The sequence below is a fragment of the Rhineura floridana genome, chromosome 1 (genome assembly GCF_030035675.1).
Source record: "Rhineura floridana isolate rRhiFlo1 chromosome 1, rRhiFlo1.hap2, whole genome shotgun sequence".
NCBI lineage: Eukaryota > Metazoa > Chordata > Lepidosauria > Squamata > Rhineuridae > Rhineura > Rhineura floridana.
Window position 1 is genome coordinate 280,810,594 of NC_084480.1, and position 24,736 is coordinate 280,835,329.

A 24,736-nucleotide genomic window follows, 5' to 3' on the forward strand; every position below is an offset into this window, starting at 1 on the left:
ATGCATAGTAAACATTCTGGAGATACACAGCTGGCAATTCTGCTTATTTCTCCAGAACTGCGTGTCATGTCTAGGAAGGAAGCAGGCAGCGCTGTGGGTGGATCCCCATGCAGTACCCCATCACTTCTGATTGTAAATGCTCCTTCTATGGACGGGGGAAGAGAGGGGTGCGAGGGAGCCACTCGCAGCGATTCAGCCCCCTCATGCAGCAAATGGCAAAAACAGCAGAAGAGCCTCTCCCCCCTCTCCTCTCTGAGTGGAAAAAACAACCCCTGAGCGTTGTTTGGAGGCAGCTACAGCAGCAGCAGCAGCTGGCCAGCAAAGCCAGCTGGTCGGTGGTGTAATTGACAAGATCACAGAGAAGCCTATGAAGGAAGGGGAGGCCTCCATGGGGCAGTGTTTGAGGGGCGTGGGGGTGCTGAGGATGATGGGGGAAGCCACCCAAGGCAAGGGGGTGCCAAAGGGGAGCCGCTCGTGAAAGCAGGGTGCTCCGAAGGGCAACAAAGGCTGCCGAACCCCATTTGCGACTGCTATCCGCACTGAGTCGGTCCAGAGAGAGATGGAGAAGGGGGAGGCCCCCTTCCCGAGCCTCCCCGAAGTGACCTGCTGGGGGGGAGCCCTTGGAGAGGTGGCAGGAGGGAAAGGGGAGCCCTGCGGGGGCACGAGGGGCAACCTGTCGCCCCGTCTCCTCCTCAAGCTGCTGGCAGCATGTCAGTTTCAGAAAGGCTGAGAGGGCGGGAGCCCCTTTGCAATGAAGCGCAATTACACCCCTGGGTCATGCTGTATTTGTGATATTTCGCAAAACCGACTGTATGCTTTTCTACTTTATGAATATTAATGTTTCTGGAGATACACATGGCTGGCAATTCCACTTATTTCTCCAGAAACGCAGGTAACGCAGCTCCCAGCTCCTCCACATTCTCTCTCTCGCTCTGCCTACCTCTCTCTCTCAGCTTAGGTGGCAGAGGCTTCCCAGCAGCTTCCCAACCACTTTGGGCAAAACTTGATGCTCCGTTGCCTTCACCCACCCCTCCTTCTCCCTTTCCTTCCCGTGGCCCTTTGCAAAGCACCAGGTTCTCCTTTTCTCCCCTGTGTATGTGCCTGTGCGTGTCTTTCTATCTCCGAGTGAGGTGGAAAGTGCAAAGCGAGCTCCCTGCACCAACCAGCCACACTTGAGTTATAGCAGCCAGGAAAAGGGGGGCTTTACACACAACCACAGTTGCAGATCTCACCCAGAGCGGCCACTCAGTTCGTAGGCTGGCTAAAAATAAACTGCTCTTGCTGCTTCTGCGCAACTGCAGATTTTTGCATCTGCGCAGTAGAAGTTGCTACACCACACCATTGCTCTGATTGGTTCTGTTTTCCCGGGCTTTCCCCAGACATTCGCGCACATGCGCAAAAGTGGAAATACGTGATTGGCTGAGAATGAGGGAAGGGGTATGGGGAACCGCCGAAGAACCACCCATCACACACCCACAGCTGTTAAGTCCACGGTATTCCATCCGAGCGCCTGAAGGCACAGCAGATGATTCCTGATTTAAAAAAGCAAATAACATTTTTTGCGGTAATGCAAGAGCGGATCTAACCGCGCGGAAATGCGCAAAAGCGCATGACATCATATGGATGACCGAAAAATAATGAATACACAAAGCGATCATGTCACACATTATACGGTCGTCTGGATGAGCCCACAGAGTGAAAACCTTTTCTTCATATTCAATATCAAGCTGAATTATATTTTGTCTATTAATATGTTAACACCACAATCCTACACACATGTACCTGCACATAAGTCCCATTGAACTTAAGAGGATTTAATTCTGAGCAAGCATGCTAACATGCTGGTGCGTATTGCAGAGCACAAGCCATCCTCCCAGTTAACCTCTGCATTTTATTAACAGATCTGGCCTGCTAGGATTATTGTCCTATTAAATAATGAAATTATATGTCTATTTAAAGTTAAAAAGCATAGAAATCAATATCAATATTTCTACATGTTGGATATCATCCCACTTGCGCAATGGGACTTTCCCATCGCATCTGCTGGTTTGGCACTGGATATTGCTCATTGACTGCAATCTCTTTTTACATGTGTACAATCCTGCATATAAGTAGCGGAGTGGTCATTTCACTTTTGGACTACAATTTAAAGTTGGCAGATATTATTATTATTATTTTAATTTTTTACCCGCCCTTCACCCTGAGGTCCCAGGATGGGTAAAAACAATTTTAAATGCATCCTTAAAAATAATTTAAAACAACTTACATTCATAAACATCACAAATATACACACACCCAGAAACTTTAAAATGCAGCCAGGTCACCCAATCCAGTTGTGTACAACAGCCATCGCTGCACATTTAGTAAGCAGCAATCATGCCAATCAACCTATTTGGGGACTAAATCTAGCCTTCCACTTGCCCTTGTAAGCAGGTGATTGGTGCTATTGCCAATTATTGGCAAGGCTAAGTACCTCGATTAGCCCACAGGATTATGTAAGCATCACTGTATTCTGTGCACAATTCCCCATCAAGCTGGGAATACACAAGAGGAGAAAGGGGTGTAGGAGAAGGAAGAGTTGTTTGTACTCCAGTTGGCATTCAGTGCCCCACTTGACCCTTGAGTCTAACTGGCTTTCAACTCTATAACACAATTTTAATTCCTAGATAAACTAGTTTTCTGTTAGGTCTGGCACAAACAGGCGGCCAGGTTGAGCACTGGCAGAGGGCCCATGTGGCTTTGTGGGTGTAGCTCCTGCTCTGCAATCTGCACTAGCATGCCGGTGAAGATCGCAGAGCAGGAACCATTCTCCCACCAGCGCAGGCTGGCTGTGCCACTTCCCGCATCACTGCATCAGCGTGCTGCATGCACATGCTTACCATCACCCACAATAGTGGTGGGGGTGTCAATATGCCCCTAACAGCATCTTGGGTAATGGCTGGCATGTGTGTGCTAACATGCTGACATGCAAAGGCTTATTTAAGTCCCTGGTGGCAATAGTGCAGCAGCATCACTGCTGACACCTTCAAGGGCCCACTGCAGTCTCATGCCAGCCCTGTCTGCAATCCTGCACGGAGCTTAATGTCGTACTCACACATTTTAAGTGTAGCCTGATCCTTCAAAGACAGATTGCTGACCTTTTAAAAAAACAGTTTCTGATCTACGAGATGACACGTGTTTTCCCAGGAGATGAATTAATTGTCCTAGTTCACAGTGACATTTAAAATCCTTTATGAAGCAATACACCTGGAGAGCTGGGAAATTGCGAGTGCTTATTCCCAGGAAGCAAAACACATACCCCTGTTCTAACCACCTTAATATTATTCTTTGGAGTATTGTTACATTTTGATAGTTTAGATCAGATTTTTAGGTTGTACTTATAACTGGGGGGAGGAATTTTGCACTAAAAGGACCAGAGAAGGATTGTGTAGAAGGTACAAGGTCTGCATTGTAATACGAAGCTGGTGGAATAAGTAAGCAATGATTCCCAAGATGCCATTCCTCAAGTAAGGATTGTCAACATGGATTTGCCTCACTGCCATGTCATTTTCCTCTTCGCAGGGGAAAAAACAGCAGCCACACTAATAACGGTTTTGAAACAAGGCCAAACAGTAGAGGTGGGGCAGATAGATTTAAATCAAGGACATTCAGTGCAGGCGTTATATAACAGGTGATTTGTGGGGTTCTGTGGGATTGGCTGTTCTGGCAATGGCCCACTAGAAATTTCACATCCATCTTCCCCAACCTGGGACCCTGCAGAAGGTTTGGACTACAATTCCCAGTAGTGTGGCAAATTGTGACGGGAGCTGTAGTTGAAAACATCTGGAGAGCACTAGGTTGGGGAAAAGCCATCAGAATAATTTTCAAAATATCAGGCAGCCAGTGTGTTATGGGAAGGCTCTCTAGATGAACCATTTGTCACATGATAAAACTGTTCCTGGACTGCACTTCTTCCTGGTCTGTACCCCCAAACAGGAGGGAGCATGCATGATTAAATATTTGTCCTACACACAAACTAGCATGCTGGGGAGAATTAACTGTCTTGGCACTCCCCAGCAGTAACCAGTAGTAGTAGTATCATAACAAAAACTCCAGTGATAAAAAAATGTGGTAAAGAAGTATGTATGTTTTTGTTTTGCTTCCTTCAAGATTATGGTTACCTTCAAATATTCCTGGGTTTGTATCATTGGAAGGGGAACAGCACAGTATCAATGCTGCATCTGATTGTATAGCCTTCCATCTAATTTAAGTGGCTTAGGCCCCAAATGCCTTAGAGACAGCTTCTTCCCATATATCTCTCAGATTCACTGAAAGGGCCTCCTAATGACAGCATCTATACACTGGGTTCCAGTAGCAGACACAAAAAGAAGCATTCTAGGTGGGTCGCCCCACAACCCACACCAAAATAAGGGAACACATGCTTCCTGAAACCTGCCAAGGTGAACCCTGAGCACCCTAAGAAACATTGCAAGACAACTGGGGCAGTTTGGGGCCCTCAAAGTTAAATCAGGAAAAGGGGGGGGGAGAATTTGTTTTCTTTTTTATAATGTTTTGCTATGCCTTTTTGTTACTTCTGTCCCACACTCCCAAAAAACCCCTCTTCGGAGTGGGGCTGGGTTATACATCTCAATAAACAAACCAGAGAGAATTTCTTACCTTAAGCTCTTCAGCATCAATAAAGCCACTATGGTCACTATCATACTTTCGCCATGTCTGCAATTGATAAATTAGCCATTTAAAACAAAACTGACACACACTAAAAAAAAATTCAGCCAGGCAATTTAATTTTGCAAAATGCAAAGTGTATATAGATTACCTGCATAAAGTCTTCACTTGATTTCAGCTGCTGGCACCTGAAGAATAAGAGGAAGTTCTCTTCTGTTGGTAAAATCTGAGCAAGCTGTAAAAGATTTAAGCTTGGTGTAAATCCATAGCTCCTTGAATAGAAATGATACATACTATAATAAGGCTTTAGGAGAAATAAAAAAAAAATCCAAATAACTTCGATATTTGTCAGTAGCCTGTAAATACCAAGTGCAACCCATCAGGATCTTCTGTGCTCGCCATGTTGACATAAACTGTAGATGAATAGATGCAAAAGCAACAAAAAAGCTTTCTTCGGGTACATCCATAGTAAAAGACAGAAAAGAAATGGTGGTACAGCTACTCAATGAGGATGGCAAAATGATAACAGATGACAAAGTGCTCAATTCCCTCCAGAGAAACCTGAAGTTGAAGGGGCAGGATTGCAGCTTGAAATGGACAGACAAATGACAGACAAATGGTCAAGGAATACCTAATCACTTGAACAAGTTGAAATCTGCAGGGCCCAATGAACTGCATCCTAGAGTATTGAAGGAACTGGCTGAAGACCTGTTATCTTTGCAAAATTGTGGAAAATGGGTGAAGTGCCGGATGACAGGAGGAGGGCTAAAGTTGTCCCTATCTTCAAAAAGGGCAAAAAGGAGGAACCGGGGAGCTACAGACCAGTCAGGCTGACATTGATCCCTGGGAAAATTATGGAGCAGATTATAAAGCAGTCAATCTGTAAGCACCTTGAAAACAATGCAGTGATTACTAGAAGCTAACATGGATTTATCAAGAAGAAATCCTGCCAGACTAATCTTATCTTATTTTTTGATTGGGTAACCTCCCTGGTACACTGTGGGAATGCTGTGGACATAATATATCTCAACTTCAGCAAAACATTTAACAAAGTGCCCCATGATATTCTGATTAGCAAGCTAGCTAAATGTGGGCTGGATGGAACAACTATCAGGTGGATTCACAGTAGGCTACAGAATCATACTGAAAGAGTGCTTATCAATGGTTTCTTCTCAAACTTGGGGGAACTAACAAGTGGAGTACCACAGGGCTTGGTCCTGGGCCCAGTGCTCTTCAACATTTTTATTAATGATGGGGATGAGGAGGTGCAGGGATTGCTTATCAAATTTGCAGATGATGCAGAATTGGGAGGAATAGCTAATACCTTGGAAGACAGAAACAAAATTCAAAGGCACCTTGATAGGCTGGAGCATTGGGTTGAAAACAACTGAATTAAATTTAACAGGGATAAGTGTAAAGTTCTACACCTAGGTAAAAGAAATGAAATGCACAGTTATAAGATGGGGGATACTTGGCTCGGCAATACTACATGCGAGAAAGATCTTGGGATTGTTGTTAATCACAAGTTGAACATGAGCCAACAGTGCAATGTGGCTGCAAAAAAGGAAATGCTATTTTAGGCTGCATTAACAGAAGTATAATTTCCAAATCATGTGAAGTATTGGTTCCACTCTATTCCGCACTGGTTAGGCCTCATCATGAGTACTGTGTCCAATTCTGGACACCACACTTTAAGAAGAATGCAGACAAACTGGAATGGGTTCAGAAGAGGGCAACGAAGATGATCAGGGGACTGGAAACAATGTCCTATAAGGAGAGACTGAAAAAACTGGGCATGTTTAGCCTTGAGAAGAGAAGACTGAGGGGAGATATGATAGTACTCTTCAAGTACTTGAAGGCTTGTCACACTGAGGAAGGTCAGGATCTCCTCTCGATCGTCCCAGAGTGCAGGACTTGGAATAATAGGCTCAAGTTACAGGAAGCCAGATTTCAACTGAACATCAGGAAAAACTTCCTAACTGTTAGAGCGGTACGACAATTGAACCAAATACCTAGGGAGGTGGTGGACTCTCTAACACTGGAAGCATTGAAGAGGCAGCTAGACAGCCATCTGTCAGGTATGCTTTAATTTGGAGTCCTGCATTGAGCAGGGCGTTGGGCTCAATGGCCTAATAGGCCCCTTCCAACCCAATGATTCTATAATTCCATAGTTCTATGAATTATTAAATGTTATATACAATTGCACCTCCAAAGAAAAGAAGCATGAGTTGTATCCAAATGTTCCCTGCCTCTGTCAGAAGGAGCTTCCCTCAAATGAAAAGAGTCTTCTTTGGAAGATATTCTTCCATTAGAGACTTTTGGATTCAACTCACTGTACTACTGGAGAACTTTGAAGCTGGTGATCGTTACCTTCCTTTTAATTATTGGAATTTTATTTGAATCACATTTTTAATAATCGTTTTGTATGGACATTTTCAATGAGCATAAGAATATATGAGCAGCTCTGCCTATCATAGTGACCAACCAGATGTCTATGGGAAACTAACAAGCAGGACATCAATGCAATAACCTTCTCCTGTTGTTCCCTTGTAACTTGTACTCTGAGGCATATTGTTTCTGATCTTGGAAGTAGTATACAGTTTTAATAATTGAAAAGGCAACTGACATTCACAAAGATATTTAGCACTGGACTGGGCCAGGGAAGATACACAAAGGCGTTTGAATAGGCTTAATGGTTTCAACCAGCTTCAGATATCAGTAATGAGGAGACATTTTGGAGGATCTTCACTATATTCTAAGAATCCGTTGAAATTATAGCTTTGGACAGGTCACCGATGTGGAGGAAAAGGAAGTGGCTGTACTTCTTCCTGTTCACCTTTGTCTCCTAAACAGAACATTCACATTGCACACCCACCAAAACACATGCAAGTTGTCCCTGAATTGAGAGCTCTTGCATCACTAGGATGGTAGGGTGGGGACAATCTATTTCAGGCAGGATGGACATGAAAGGGAACAGGAAGTACAAAGCTGTTGCATTTCCTGTTCCTCCTTCCCATCAGTGCCATAGCCAAAGCTGCCCTTCAGTGATTTCTGTCTGAGATTTGGACTTCAAATTCTGTCACTTCTTTTGACCTTACTCCTTTCCCCACCCTCAAGTTCTGTTCCTTGCTTATTGCCTTTACTTGAGCTTTGTGGCCGTAGTACATTGGGATCTTAGTTGTACCCAGCTCCTAATCCATAGGCTGTTGCTTTAACACATTTGGATGAGCTCGAAAGAGAATGTCTGTGTCTGCAGGTCTGTCATTGCAAAGGGTTTCCTTTAAGCATGATTTTAAATGCATAAACTGCAATATGCTTGAGCTTTTCTAAATATTTAAAAAGGAATTGTTCAAATCCAACTCAATGGGAAACACTGAAAGCTAGGTACTGAATTATATTTGGTATTTAAACAGAATAGTACTCTGAATATTTTATGTCATTGCTTTATCCTAAAAGAACACTTGAGATGGATGCCAGTTTTTCACATGAGGTTTCAGGCAAATTACCATTCTAGCAACTTGAAGTTACATTCTCCTGGTGCACTGGAATTTGAAATATTTTATTCAGATTAGACTGGGAAACCAATATTTTAGTAAAATCAATGGGCTCTTATTCATAAGCTGACTCAGAATCCTTCCACTCAATACATCACTTTGTCTAACGACTTTCTGAGGACATTTTCAATCAAGGCCAAACTTTCTGTATTTCAAAGGATGCTGCTAGCAAACAGGGATGGGGAGTAGGTGGCATTTTTTCATTTTTTCACCCCCCCATAAAATAGACAAAACCCAATAAAAACCTACAAATGCTGAAAGTGTTTATCTACCACCACCACAAAAGAAAAATATCCTTCCCTGCCCCATTAAATTATGAATACCAAAACCAGGCCATAAATCACCTCACATAAAGCCAAAAGCCTGGAAGGACAGGAAATGTCTCTGCCTGATATCTAAACAATAACAATCTTTATGCCAGGCGAGCTTCCTTACGGACAGCATTTCACAGTTGGGGAGTCACCACTGAAAATATCTGTTTTCTGTATCATTTTAGCAAGAACAGAACAGTGGAAGCCCCCCCCCCCAGCTATCAGAGCTTGACATCACTGGCCACCTCCTAAGCCCTATACCCAGTAGGGATGGGGAACCTGTGACCCTCCAGATGTTGCCGCTCCAATTCTCAATCAGTACCACCAAGTATGGCCAATGACCAGGGATGATGGGAGTTGGAGTCCAACCACACTGGGCAGGTCACAGGTTCCCCATCCTGCAGTAGGGACTCTGGCTGCCAATCCCTGGAGTCTCCTGGCCCTGATGCTGCTCCACCTTGTTGTTTCTTCCTGTTCTCCTGCCCTCGCTGAAAGAGCAAATAGTGAAAGGGGAGAGGAGAAGGAGCAGCAACCTCTGCACACATTGTTCTGTCTCTGGGAGGTGGCACCTATTGGCCCAGATGGACAGGTAACCTAGTGGCCAGCCATAGCAGTGAAAAGGAGAGGGGGGATCACTGGAAGCATCTTACCCAAGGGTCCCCAAAATCTGGAACTGGCACAGAAGCTTCAGAAGACATCTAAAACATGCCTGCCTTTTACAGTGCATTCTTAACCTTGTACATAAACATGATTTTAAGTAGCCTTTGCAGCCCAAATTCTTTCTGCATAGGACAGATGAGCTATGCATATTTAAAAAAAAGAATGTTCCTGTGTTTACTTATATTTTATTTGTGAGGCACCCATAGGATATAGTTCATTGGATTAGATCAGGTGTGGGGAGCCTTTGGCCCACCAGATATTTGCTGAACTACAACTCCCATCAGCCCTAACAAGCATGGCAAATGGCCAGAAATTATGGGAGTTGTAGTTCATCAACTTCTGGAGTGCCGAAGGTTCCCCACTCTGGGATTAGATAGATGGATAGATGGATGATGTAGATAGACAGACAGACAGACAGACAGACAGACAGACAGACAGACAGATAGATAGATAGATAGATAGATAGATAGATAGATAGATAGATAGATAGATAGATAGATAGATAGATAGATAGATAGATAGATAGATAGATAGATAGATAGATGTTCTGCCGAGTTTAACGGGGCTTATGCTCAAGTGTAGTGTTATGCATGTATTCTCATGTAGAAACTGCACAGTGTTCAACGACACATGAATATAGATGACAAACCCTTTAAATGAAGTCATCTATCGTTATGTCTCTCACAACCTGTGTAATTATATACTAAAATGTAGCAATTGGAACTTGATGCATTATGCACAATTTTGCCTTCATGAAGGAAGCAGCTTTAGAAATAGCTATTTAAAAAAACTAGGTAATTTTATAAAGGACAAACTTCAGTTTCCAGCATTTTCTGGAGAGACTTTTAATACGTGTTCTGTCATTTACTTGAGAGGACAGATATTCCCCTCCTTACCAAGCTGTGGCTCAAAATTGCAGCCGAAATATAATAGCCATAGTTCTTGGAATCAGTTTCACAAGGCCTTAGCATAACCCAAAATAAATATTGCCTTTATAGCCCTGCATATCATTCAACATGTTATTTTGTCTCAGTGAATTTTAACTTTCTAAAAAAAAACTCTGTATGTTTCATAGATAACTGATTGGGTTGAATTACTGTGGAAAGTTTTGGCACAGCCAAAATTTGAGTGGATTGTGGAATCAGTATGGCTCAAGTCTTAGCGTGACAAGAGATGATGCTTTGTATGGCTTGAATCTTCTGATCTGGTAAATGGGGGAAGTGACAACAACATCCTGTCGCAGTTCTGGATACAAGTCTGGCCAGGTCCAGCTCAATGCATTTTGCTGCCTGAAGCAAGTTACATCCCGCTCCCACTCCACTGCATTTACAAAACTGACCAGACTGACATTTGAATCTTACTTGGATATTGGCAATGGGACAGCATCCTATACTGCACACACAGCTCTGTCCACTCCCCACCCTTTAACATCTGCTGCCTTCCTCTAAGAAATTGTAGGGCTAGCCCTGAAAATTAATCGGAATCACAATATGCCTTCAGAACTTCCACTATATCACCAATCTTTGGCTGTTTGGTATGCCTCCGAGTATTCAAGACATATATGGCATACCCAGCTACTGTGCTATTGGAGGTCCAAAAGCTTTCAGGTCCTGGGTCTGCTCCATGTTGGAAGTGGGGCAAGAGCAACTCCTGTTTTGTTCTTTTGTTTATGTTCCAGAAGGGAGATAGAGTTAGGGTCCTCCAGATGGATAGGCTTGATTACCTTTACCTGTGATGCTCTGACTGACTTCCTTCCGTCAGACTGATATGTCTTAGGGAAGCTTATCTGCCCCTCCTCCTTCCGCCCTTTCCTTCTCTTCTCTTCTCTGACTGTCCGAGAGGGAGAAGCCACCTTGCCTCTGCTCTCTCTCTCCTGAGCCATGAGGGCAACTCCCAAGCCTGGGCGTTGCACCTCCTAGTTAGTTAGTTAGAACTAGGTATGCCTTTCTATCTACTATGTATTTTTATAAATAAAGTAGCTTTTCTTATTCTACTAAGTCTTGAGTCTCAGTGATCTCAATGCAGGGTAAAAGCCTGCTTTCTTAGGTAAATGCACACAGTGGCACACACACATTTCAGACCATTGCTGTTCTCTGCTAACAAATATACAAATTTAGACAACACTCCAGAGCAGTGTCTGTCCCAGCATAGATTCAAAATGGTGAGTGGACTATACTGGTGAATGAACAGAACAATTCTGACCCTTATTAATTGACTATTGTGAACTGCACTTGCTTATGTTTCTGACACACACAAAAGTTAATCAATATTACCCAAAGAAGACTGCTAAAAGAGCAGAATTCAGGTTCTAATGCAAACATCCAGATCAGCAAATTATTGGATGTGGATCTAGCACAGAGGTACAGCACAAGCTTTGAATGCAGATGGTTGCTGGTTCAATCCTCAGTACATAGCAATATAGTAAGCTGCCTTATACCACGTTCGATCCTTCGTCCATCTAGCTCAGTATTGTCCACACTGACTAGCAGCCGCTCTCCAGGGTTTCAGGCAGCATCTTCCCCAGCCCTATCTGGAGACACCTGAAATTGAACCTGGGGCCTTTTGAATGCAAAGCAGTTGCTCTACTACTGAGGTACAGCCCTTCCTTAAAAGTATATCCAGTTTTAAAGGATTGTGTTAAAGGGGTCCAACTATGGAACCAATTGTCTAGAGAGGTGGTGGGCTTTCCATCAGTGGAAGCATTCAAGAGGCAGCTGGATGACCACCTGTCGGGGATGCTTTAATTTGGATTCCTGCATAGAGCGAGGGCTTGGACTCGATGGCCTTGTAGGCCCCTCCCACCTCTACAATTGTATGATTCTAAGTGGTTGGTGATTGAAAAAGACCTCTGCCTGAGCTGCTGCCAGTCAGGGTAGGCAGTATTTGACTAGATGGATAAGTAGTCACATGGTAGAAAGCAGCTTCCTATATTATGTATAGATAGTTCCATAAAGGAAGCCACAGACCTGAATGTACAAGATCTGAACAGGGTGGTTCATGACAGATACTCTTGGAGGTCACTGATTCATAGGGTCGCCATAAGTCGTAGTCGACTTGGAAGCACATAACAACAAACCCCAGATAGAATAAATCTACACATGTATCTTAGGGGTTGGGTTGTTCTTTCATCTTAATAATAATAATAATAATTTAATTTATGTGTCGCCTATCTGGCCAATGGCCACTCTAGGCGACGTACAAATCAGTTGCAGTAAATGCAGCACAATAAAATACACATAAATACAATATAACAAGGAAACTATAAATAGAAATGATAACAGTTCAGAGTAATAGGCAATTAGTCCTGAAAATTAACCCTCCCCGGAAGTCCCGAAGGCCTGTCTGAAAAGCCAGGTCTTCAAGGCTTTGCGGAATACATTCAGGGAAGGGGCATGCCGAAGATCGTATGGGAGGGAGTTCCAGAGAGTGGGGGCCGCCACTGAAAATGCCCTCTCTCTAGTCCCCACCAACCTAGCTGTTTTAGTTGGTGGGACTGAGAGAAGGCCCTGAGTGGCTGATCTTGTCGGGCGGCATAATTGGTGACGCTGGAGGCGCTCCATCAGGTAAACTGGTCCGAAACCGTGTACGGATTTAAAGGTTAGTACCAACACCTTGAATTGAGCCCGGAAAATAACTGGAAGCCAGTGTAGATCGAATAACACTGGAGTGATGTGTTCCCGGCGGCGACAATTTGTAAGTAGTCGAGCCGCAGCATTTTGTATAAGTTGTAATTTCCGGACCGTTTTCAAGGGTAACCCTATGTAGAGTGCATTGCAGTAGTCTAAACGAGAGGTGACCAGGGCATGTACTATCCATGTATTGTTTTTTTTTACTTTTTAGTTGTGTTAGTTTTAATTTGGTTTTAATCTTTTTATTGTACTTTGCTCTCGGTTTGTTTTTATGAAGAAAAGCAACTAATAATAATAATAACAATAATATAAAAATTTAATAATAATAATAAACAACTTGTCACCCATTTTTGCAGTCCCAGGAGGCAGCAAAAATCAGGATACATATTCTCATCCCTTATGACAGTCTAGTAGGACCTCAATAAACCTCATGGTTTTGCTGTCTAGGGCCACATTCACACTATACATTTTTCCATTATTATTTGACGTTAAACAGTCGTCGCTTGCCCCAAAGAATCCTGGGAAGGGTAGTTTGTGAAGGATACTGAGAGCTGTTATTCCCCTCACAGAGCTACAATTCTCAGAGTGGTTTAACAGTTAGTCCCTCTTATTATAGCTCTATGAGGGGAATAGAGTGTCTCCTTCAGAAACTACCCTTCCCAGGATTCTTTGAGGGAAGCAATGACCGTTTAAAGAGGACAAATAGGGGAATAAATGTATGGTGTGAATGTGGCCTACCTGCAACTGAAAAGCAGCAGGGCTGCTGAGCACCAGATAGGCTGCATGGATTACTGATGGATTATTCATGGTTTCCTTTAGGAGTGATAGGAGAGAGTTTGTCATTTCTAGAGAGGAATTCATTCTCTTCTTTAATGAAACTGGTTTTTCTTTCACTTTCTTATATTGATTTTACTAAGTGAATTCCTAGTTTGCATATAGATAGACAGCCAGATAGAAAGATCGATAGATGAGCTAGATCACACACACACACTTTTAAAACAAAAAAACATGGGGGGGGAAGACTTGAAATTTCCAACATAATAACCCTTCCCCTATTACCCATCCACCTTTCCCTAGTAGAAACTGCTCTTAAATCATTCAAACATGGAATGACTGCAGTCTGGAAACCAGTGACTGAACAAATAAGCTGGAGTGTTGGGAGGGGGACCTTTCAGAAGAACAAGTGACTTGTCAAATTCTACACATTAGCCCTAGGGCAGTGGATAAAAGCTCAGGAATATACCACACTAATGCACGCTCCTGAAGATGCCTGGAGAATCTCCCTTCAGCAGCACTTTTCAGGTTGCCTTTTAATTATTTCAAAAGATCTTCCCACAAGACTACTTATATTTTGAAAACAGAAGATCTTGTGGGCTACCTTTGAGGGGGAGAATAATAAGAGAAAGTGAGAGGTGAACTAGCCTGCCTTCTTAAATGCTCCTTTAAATTAGAAGAAAGCTGCACACACACAAAAACCCTTCTACTACAGCATTCAAAGCTACAGTACTTTCAAGGCTCTACGTGATTTGAACTATGTCTGTAAAATTTGAAGTATGAATCATGCCAGTCTCATTTTCTATTGATCACTGAAGGATTAGCTGATGGTTTAACTAATGATCAGACAATCCTACATCCCAGTCCTTTCTTGGAGGTAAGACCCACTGAGTTCAGTAGGATTTACTCCTAAAGAAGTGGTTTTTAAGTGCTGCTTCCTGATTTTATGCTGTTGCATGGTCTATGTTGTTTTTTAAAATTAATGTTGTGCTGGTGCTGCTGTTATATATTGATTGTTTTTAGTAGTGTTTGTATTTTGAGGGTTTTAAACTGTGAAGAGCTCAGTTGATTGAGTGGCACAGAAATAAGTAAATAAATAAATAAATTCAAGCCTAGACATGTCTGCTCAGAAGCAAACCCTACTTATTTCAATGGAACTTGCTCCCAGGTAAGTATGTATAGGATTGTATAGTTACAAGATTGAATCTTCCATTACAGTGATTACAAATCAGGGATTAGTCATGTTTAGCAATTCCTAACATGATGATGATGATAATGATGATGGTGGTGGTGGTGGTGCTATGTTATTTATTTTATTTATTTATTTATTTATTTATTTAGTTTAATTTATATACCGCCCTAAGCCCGAAGGCTCTCTGGGCGGTGTACAAAAAGATAAAAACAAGCACAATATATAAATACAATAAATACAATAAATAATAATAATAATAAAAAACAATAACGAACCAAACAACATCCAAAATACGGAAATGCTGTTTAAAATACACTTTAAAATGCCTGGGAGTATAAAAAGGTTTTCACCTGGCGCCGAAAAGATAGTAGCGTCGGTGCCAGGCGCACCTCATCAAGGAGACTGTTCTACAGTTCGGGGGCCACTACTGAAAAGGCCCTGGTTCTAGTCATCACCCTCCGAGCCTCTCGATGGGATGGTACTCGGAGGAGGGCCTTAGATGTTGAGCGTAGTGTACGGGTAGGTTCATATTGGGAGAGGCGTTCCACCAGGTATTGCGGTCCCATGCCGTGTAGGGCTTTATAGGTCAAAACCAGCACTTTGAATCTAGCCCGGAAACAAATAGGAAGCCAGTGCAGACGGGCCAGAACAGGTGTTATATGAGCGGACCTTCTGGTCCGCGTCAACAATCTGGCCGCTGCATTCTGGACTAGCTGTAGTTTCCGAACAGTCTTCAAGGGCAGCCCCACGTAGAGCGCGTTGCAGTAGTCCAATCTAGAAGTTACCAGAGCATGAACAACTGAAGCGAGGTCGTCACTGTCCAGATAGGGACGTAGCTGGGCTACCAATCGAAGATGGTAAAAAGCATTCCGTGCCACCGAGACCACCTGGGCCTCAAGAGACAGGGAAGGATCGAAAAGAACTCCCAAGCTACGAACCTGTTCCTTCAAGGGGAGTGTAACCCCATCAAGAACAGGATGAACATCCACCATCTGAGCAGAGAAGGCACTCACCAACAGCGTCTCAGTCTTGTCTGGATTGAGCTTCAGTCTGTTAGCTCCCATCCAGTCCATTATCGCGGTCAGGCAAAGGTTTAGCACGTTAACAGCCTCACCTGAGGAGGATGAAAAGGAGAAATAGAGCTGCGTGTCATCAGCGTACTGATGACAACACAGCCCAAAACTCCTGATGACCGCACCCAGCGGCTTCATGTAGATGTTGAAAAGCATGGGGGACAGTACCGATCCCTGCGGGACTCCACAATAGAGAGTCCAGGGTATCGAGCAATGTTCCCCAAGCACAACCTTCTGGTGGCGACCCACCAAGTAGGAGCGGAGCCACTGCCAAGCAGTACCCCCAACTCCCAACTCCGTGAGTCTTCCCAGAAGGATACCATGGTCGATGGTATCAAAAGCAGCTGAGAGATCAAGGAGAATCAACAGAGTCACACTCCCCCTGTCCCTCTCCCGACAAAGGTCATCGTACAGGGCGACCAAGGCTGTTTCGGTGCCAAAACCGGGCCTAAAACCGGATTGAAATGGATCAAGATAATCAGTGTCATCCAAGAGCCCCTGGAGCTGGCCGGCAACCACCCGTTCCAGTACCTTGCCCAAGAACGGAACATTCGCCACAGGTCTATAGTTGTTCAGGTTATCTGGGTCCAAGGAGGATTTCTTCAGGAGTGGTCTCACTACCGCCTCTTTTAGGCAGTCAGGGACCACTCCCTCTCTCAAAGAGGCGTTTATTATCTCCTTGGCCCAGCCGGCGGTTCCGGTCCTGCCAGCTTTCACCAGCCAAGAGGGGCAAGGGTCCAGAACAGATGTGGTCGCCCGCACCAGTCCAAGGATCTTGTCAACATCCTCAAGCTGTACAGACTGAAACTCATCCAATAAATAAGGACAAGACCGCGTTCTGGATGCTTCGTTGGAATTCACTGTCATAACATTGGAGTCTAAGTCCCGGCGAATGCATGCGATCTTATCCTGGAAGTGCCTCGCGAACTCATCACAGCGGGCTACAGATGAATCCATAATATCCCGAGGGCCAGAATGTAAAAGCCCTCGTACAATTTTAAAGAGCTCCGCCGGGCGGGAGAGAGATGCCTTAATTGTGGCAGCAAAATATCTCTTTTTTGCTGCCCTCACCGCTACTATATGCCGCTTAGAAGAAGCACTTACCAAAGCATAATTGCATTCGTCAGGAGTTCGCCTCCATCTGCACTCAAGCCTCCTCCTCTCTTGATTCATCACTCTCAGCTCCACGGTATACCATGGAGCTGTATGAGCTCTACATAGGAGGGGGCGCATGGGAGTGATCGTGTCAACCGCCCAGGTCAGCTCCGTATTCCACAATCCAACCAGGGCTTCGACAGGAGCGCCAGTCTTCTCAGTCGGAAAATCCCCCAGAGCCCTTTGGAAACCCTCAGGATCCATTAGTCTCCGGGGGCGGACCAATTTAATAGTTCCCCCACCCTTGCAGAGGGAAAGGGTCGCTGTGAGCCTAAACTTCAGCAAGCGGTGATCTGTCCATGACAATGGGGTAGATGACAAATCCCCAACCACCAGATCACCATCTCCATGCCCAGTGGCGAAGATCAAATCAAGAGTATGTCCCGACACATGCGTTGGGCCGGTAACAACCTGAGACAGCCCCATGGTTGTCATGGAGGCCATGAAGTCCTGAGCCACCCCAGATAAAGCAGTCTCGGCATGGACCACTGTACCAATTGGGAGGAGGGGAGAAGCAAAGGAGCTGGAATAAGGGGGTGTTTTCTGTTGCCTGAGGATTCACTTCTTCTGTCTTTCATATAATCCTCTCCTCTTTCCTTTCTAGTTCCCGTGATATTTTTTTAATGGATGGGGCTTAGCTATCTCCTTTTGTATCTGTATAAATATATGACTCTGCCTTGAACGTTTGGATTCACAATTCACAGTTGAATCAATAAAAATAAATACATAGTTCTGTGAATTTGATAATTGTATTGTACATGCACAACTCTTGTGAAGCCTGATTCTATGCATGTTTACTCAGACAAAAGTTCACATTTATTGATAACTTTCTATCCCACATTTTTGTGCATTATAGCTTAGATCATAGTTCTCATTGAAAGGCTATTCTAATATTCAGATTAATGTCAGCAACCAGCTTCTTGGTATCTATCACCCTTACTTATTGACAGCAATGACTGTTGAAAGCATTCAGTGCTTTTAATAGGGCAATCACAATGTTCAAGATTAGATCTTATATGTTTTGATCAGTCTCAAGTGATGAGCTATTGGAGAAAAATTAGAGCGCAGAACTCTCATTTCTTGCTTACTATTGTGATGACTAGCATATTTCTGAAGTGATGATTGTTTTATCACAGATACTTTAAATAACAGTAGCAAATTTCTAGATCAAGATAAACTAGTTTGTAAAACAACATCTGTTTTCTATCATTCAGCTTCAAAAGCTTTTAAAAAGAATATTATATCACCAATCAATGGCTGAAGCTGATGTACAAAGCCATATCCAACACATTGGCCATGATCCAGCCGATCCTTAGCATATTTAGGTCCTACTGAGCAGTATGCAGCAAACTCCGAAAATAGACAAGACCATCTTTTTTATCACTGTTTGAGTCAAGCAAGTCTACTCAAAAAAGTCTAGCATCTTTGCTATGGAGGATTCCATTGAAAAATCAGTTTTAGGAAATCTCAAGCTAAAGTATTATTTAAGTATTTCAACATTTTCAGCCATTTAGATTTCTTAAAAAGAGATGCTCTCTGATCTTCATAGAGCAATGCATATGGGGAAGCAGGCAGCCATGTTGGACTGGCAATCATGCATATAAAACTGGTGCTAAAGACCAGTTTCATCCAAGCTTCTGGAACTCTGTGTGCCTGGTTGCCATCACTGATGAGGAATGGTAAGCACTGATCCAATACAGAAAGCTTGTGCTGCCAGCTCGGCTCACACCAACACTTAGTTGCTAGAGAAAAAGTAATACATCCCAGTGCTCTTAGTGTGAGATTTCCAACTTTCCTGAATGGCAAGTAGGTCCATGCAGCTAAGGTGCTCATACAGATAGATCAGAGCCATGGATTTTATCTGTATTAGGGGATATTTTAACAACAACAACAACAACAGTCCCAGGTTCACATGCCATTGAGAACTGCCTTGTTTTTTCATGGATAACTTCAGAATGGAAACAGCCAAATGTTTTCCTAGTAAAATGAAGATAATTTCATACATTTCATAATAAAAAATAATAAAATGAAGAAAGCAGCTTTCCGAGAAACATCAAGGTAAAATAATACAGATATTTACAGACAGGTTCGTATCATTGCAGAGCTTTGACCAACAGGCATAAACAAATTCATTAAATGCCATTAAATAAACCAGCTAGCTTACCTCTACTATTCCTATTTTTCCATCAGAACTCTGCGAAAACTGGTCCACAAATGTTTTCATTTCTGGGGTTAGGTCCTGCAAAAGTACAGTACAGTGATTATTACCTAAAGTCCAAATAGGAGCCAAGGGCACAATCTATTCCAACACAAATTCCACATACTGTAAATGAATGGTTTTATTGGAGAACTTCCCAGTAGGTTGTGCTCTAAATCATTTTTTTAAAAATAGTGAGTCACATAATTCATTAAGAAGCTATCCTGCTAGTTCTGTCACATCTAATGATTTCCTGAGCCTAAAGGCATGTGTTTTCAAGGCATGAACTGCTCAGAAACTAACCAGTGAACTGCAACATTTCTTCTTTCACATTTTCCAAACTTCTCTTTGAATGTAAAATTATGAACATACAAATATAAAAACAGACCTAGTCTTCTTTTATTTATGATGCAATGAATGCAAAAACATTGATTCTTGTGTTTTCCTACCATTTACACAATTTAAAGGTGCCTCCTTTTAGGTGATTTTTGTATCTCTTTGCAAAAGGGTGTGAAGAGGGGGGCACATTCATGTTGCTGAGGCAACCAGGTCAGCTCTCCTTCAGTCCTGCCTAATTGACTAGTTGGGACAGAATATGGATATGGATATGGATGTGCATTTGGATTCATATCGGAATACACATCCTCATCTGAATGTTCGTCTCCATCTGCATTCTGCCCTAAATGGTTTATGGAGGTGGATTCCCTTTTTCCTCTCCATTCAGAGTGAGGGCAGCAGGAAGGGTACATTGTCACGGAACTGAAACAGCCTTGGTCGCTCTGGTAGATGATATGAGGAGGGCATTAGATAGGGGAGAATTCATCTTTCTTGTCCTCCTTGACCTTTCAGCGGCTTTTGATACTGTTGACCACAGTATCCTTTTAGATCGCTTGGAGGGATTGGGAATTGGAGGCACTGTATTACGGTGGTTCCGTTCCTTTCTCTCTGACAGGTACCAACAGGTGGCATTGGGGGAGGAGGTTTCAGACCCTTGGCCTCTAAATTGTGGTGTGCCACAGGGTTCTATCCTCTCTCCCATGCTATTTAACATCTATATGAAGCCGCTGGGGGCAATCATCAGGAGATTTGGGTTGCAGTGTCACCAATATGCGGATGACACTCAGCTCTATCTCTCGTTTAAATCTTCACCAGAGTTGGCTGTGGAGACCTTGTCCAAGTGCCTGGAGTCCGTGAGTGGATGGATGGGAAGGAATAGGCTGAAGCTGAACCCCGACAAGACCGAGGTACTACTCGTGGGGGACAAGAGAAGGTTGGGAACTGTTGACCTGAAGTTCAATGGGGTGAGTTTACCCCTGAAGGACCAGGTCCGCAGCCTCGGGGTTGTACTTGATTCCAAGCTGTCCATGGAGGCTCAGATTTCAGCAGTGAGCCGGGCAGCTTGGTATCAACTACACCTTATACGTAGGCTGCAACCCTACCTTCCTGTTCATCAGCTCCCACTGGTAGTACATGCCCTGGTCACCTCACGATTAGATTACTGTAATACGCTCTACGTGGGGTTACCCTTGAAAATGGTCCGGAAACTACAACTTATACAAAATGCGGCGGCTCGACTACTTACAAACAGTCGTCGCCGGGACCACATCACGCCAGTGTTGTTCGATCTACACTGGCTTCCAGTTGTTTTCCGGGCCCAATTCAAGGTGTTGGTATTAACCTTTAAATCCCTATACGGTCTCGGCCCAGTTTATCTAAAGGAGCGCCTACAACGCCACCAATTATGCCGCCTGACAAGATCGGCCACACAAGGCCTTCTCTCAATCCCGCCAACCAAATTAGCTAGGTTGGCGGGAACTAGAGAGAAGGCCTTTTCAGTGGCGGCCCCCACCCTCTGGAACTCCCTCCCACAAGATCTTCGGCACGCCTCTTCCCTGAATATGTTCCGCAAGGCCTTAAAGACCTGGCTTTTTCAACAGGCTTTTGGGACTTCTGGGGAAGCTTAATGTTCTTATGATTGAAATGCCTCCTACCCTGTATTGTTGTTATCTTAATTTATATTGTTATATTGTATTTTATTTTATTGTATTTTGCTGCATTGTACTATATGTACGTCGCCTAGAGTGGCCATCGGCCAGATAGGCGACACATAAATTAAATTTTATTATTATTATTATGTCTTCAGCGAAATTTTCACATGGTAAAATGTAATTAACTACATGGCCCATGAGGTCATCATGGTCTGGACATGATCCCTGATTAATTAGAGTCAACAATGAAGAAGGCATTTCTTGTAAAAATAAAAACAAAAAGCACCAGGAGATTGGGAAAACAATGGTTGCAAACAGACTTGATAAAATGTGCAAAACAGCCAAAGGTAGAGGTTTTTCACTGACTGTTTCACCTGCCTCAGAATGGCTGCTCTTCCTTACAAAAATTAAAACTCGCTAGTTTAAACACACAATATCTCTTTCTCTCTGACACACAGATGATTAATACTTTGTTTCCAAATAAGTATGTATGTATAAAGAAGATATGAAGTTTCTAAAATATATTTTTCATAACTCATAAAACACCATCATTTTAATTGTTAGTGTACATGTTACAGTAAATGTTCAAAATTTGTTCTAGCTTTACATTTGCATATGACTGCTGATCATCTCAGACATATTTAATAAATAAATAAGTGTGTGTGTGTTATCATCCACACTACAAATTTAATTTAAAATGTGGTGTGTTTTTTCTAGTTTACTAAACAAAACCTTTCAGTTCTCATTTTCACCCTAGCTATGAGAAGCTTTTCCTTTAGTTGTACAAAAAAAGAGAGAAATCATGTATCAAAGGCTGCATAGGCACCATAGCTTTTAAAGCACCCCCTCCCCAAGAATCCCAGGAACCGTAGTTTGTTAAGGATGCTGGAAACTGCAACTCTATGAGGGGTAAACGATAGTTCCCTGGATTCGGGTGTGCTTTTAATATGCTTTAAAGGTATGGTGTATATGCATGCAAAGACAGTACAGGAGGGCCCCACTTATACAGTGGGTTACGTTCTGGACCCCCGCTATAAAGCGAAAACTGCTGTAAAGTGGAACTCATTGAATAGAATGGCGCGCGATGCTTGAAAACCGCCATAAAAGCGGAACAAGCACCGTATGAGTGGGTCTTCAGTCTAATTGTGTCTAAATGAGACCTGTATTAGCGAATCGCTGTAAAGTGAAGCACCGTAAAGCGGGGCCCTACTGTACTTCTTTGTCAATTGGGTGTCATTGCTTGTTCAGCCTGAATCTATGCATGTTGATTCAGAAGTAGGTCCCATTGAGTTCACAGAGACCTTCCTTCTGAGAAAGCTTGCATAGGATTAAGCTGCTGGATCTTCTTCATCATTGACTTCAGTGCCATTTTTCAATCAAAAATCCACACTAGCGATTCGAATGAATAGCTGGGGGTTAAATGTGCAGTGAAAACAAAAAATGCTGTATTCTCAAAGATAATGAAGTGAAAAAGCTTGTTACTGGGAGGCATAATATTAGCACAATTGTGGAAGGCATCTACAGATGCTGCTGCAATATGTTCTTAGATCTTATTCACGATGAATAATGAATCCCTGACCAATACACACTTCACTATGATCTATTTCCCAGTTCCATAGTGAGTACTTTGAGTCTTTAATGTGTCTCCCTCCCCCCAACAAATGCGCACTTGTAACCTTAGATGCCTTGTACTGGAAAGTCAAGCAAATACAGCAAAATGGGGAAAATGGGACCTCTACAACTCTTACCATTTCGAAGGACCCAAAATGGAGTGCAAGCATCCATATCTCAGAGGAAGTAAATCCCTGTGCAGGGGTTCAAAGAGTGTGAGGGGGAACAAAAATTTGGAGGGGCTGCTGGATCATGTGCACCAACTCTGCCCCCAAGTTCTCTGCGGCCTCCACCCTGATCATCACGTACTGAGCTCAAAGGCCTGACAGGAGGATTCTTCATTTGTTTGGCTAAACATGCCAAGAATCCTTCCCAAGACCAGGAACCCTAAGCAGCCAGGATCTATCTATCTATCTATCTATCTATCTATCTATCTATCTATCTATCTATCTATCTATCTATCTATCTATCTATCTATCTATCTATCTATCTATCTATCTATCTATCTATTATTTGATTTATATCCCGCCCTTCCTTCCAGCAGGAGCCCAGGGCAGCAAATTTCAGGAAGGATTCTAAGTGTGTTCAACCGAATGCATGAAGAATCCCCTTTAAGGCTTTTTGCCCAACATGGGAAGGTCAGGGCTGGAGTTGGCAGGGCTGGAGTCAGCAGGGCTGGTGTTTACACTCCCACACCTGCTCTACACTTAATTTCCCCAAACATTCTTTGAATGCATGAGTAAGGCTGGAGTGAAGCATAATGAAAATTGTATCTTGAGGTACAACTAGTTAATGATAAAGCAGCAACTCTTGTTACTTAGCTGCTGTGTTCATTCTTCATTTACTGGGCATTTGTTAGGTTTAAACCACAACTGAAAGCAAGTCTTTAGACAGATTGTCCCCACAAGTCACTGCAGATTGTTCCTGGGAATATTCAGCAAGATTATGCCCAAAGCAATGCATTTCCAGAATTTATCTGTCAGGTAAACTTGGGACATAGAAGATTAACTATATAGATTTTTTAGACCTGCTTAAACATTTTCCTGTAGTATACATACAGTTCAATCCTATGACTGTTGGTTCAGAAATAAAGTCCACTAAAATCAATGAGACTTACTCCCAGGGAAACATACATAGAACAGTAACAGCCTAGGGGTCAGGAGTTGGGAAGGAAAATAATTTTTCCAGGGGGAAACTTTTGGAGGGCCCAAAGATCATAAATTGCATATCCTACAGAGGAGTATCCATTTTCACCCTTTAATCCTACACACCAAGTCTATGCCAAAGCATAATTTAGGTTAAGCCAAATCTCTTACAAAGGTGTGAATATTGAGGGGGGGGGGAGAGAATTAAGATGTCTTTTTAGAAACTGGAAATATAGAAAAATATGCAGGGCTGATAAGATTAACAATTAAGTTGTAAAAGACGCATTGAGTATTCTCATCAGAGGAAAGATAAACTTTCTGAAATGCAAAGTAAATAGAAGATTTGGTGCACGTGTGAAAAAATAATGGCACAACCACAAAAACTGCTTAGAACATTGGTTAATTTCACCACACCTCTCTTCTGGAAAAGGACATGAAATTCAAAGGTACAGAAACTGTATCCCGTGAGAGAAGATATGGGAACTAGGGAGGTGCCTGTTTGGGACATAAGACTTAAAATCCATGAATCGGCTTAGATTTGAAACTGCTAATGGGCTGGCATGCAACAAAAGACTTCAGGGATGATGACCCAATGAGAGACCTTAAGTTTGGTGCTATTCTTTTCAGAAGATTCCAGAAATACTCTTGTCCACAAGCAATGTCAATGGGAAACTGAACAAGAACACCTGAGTATTGAAATCAATCCTCAGCAGGAGACACACAGGCAGATTCTATAAAAAGGCATAAATGACACTGTGGGTGGAACACTAGAATGTGCCTAC

The 24,736-nt window shown here is 42.9% G+C and overlaps 1 protein-coding gene across 2 annotated transcripts in view; it reads right to left on the bottom strand.

Moving 5' to 3' along the window:
• Positions 1-24,736, bottom strand: part of CALB1 (calbindin 1) — a 36,455-nt gene that overhangs the window by 7,838 nt on the left and 3,881 nt on the right. For both annotated transcript variants that reach the window (XM_061607123.1, XM_061607132.1), the window contains 3 exons: positions 19,178-19,252; positions 4,817-4,900; positions 4,657-4,713 (listed from right to left, as the gene is read on the bottom strand). In XM_061607123.1, coding sequence (XP_061463107.1) covers positions 4,657-4,713; positions 4,817-4,900; positions 19,178-19,252 — 216 coding nt within the window. The remainder of the gene's footprint in view (positions 1-4,656; positions 4,714-4,816; positions 4,901-19,177; positions 19,253-24,736) is intronic.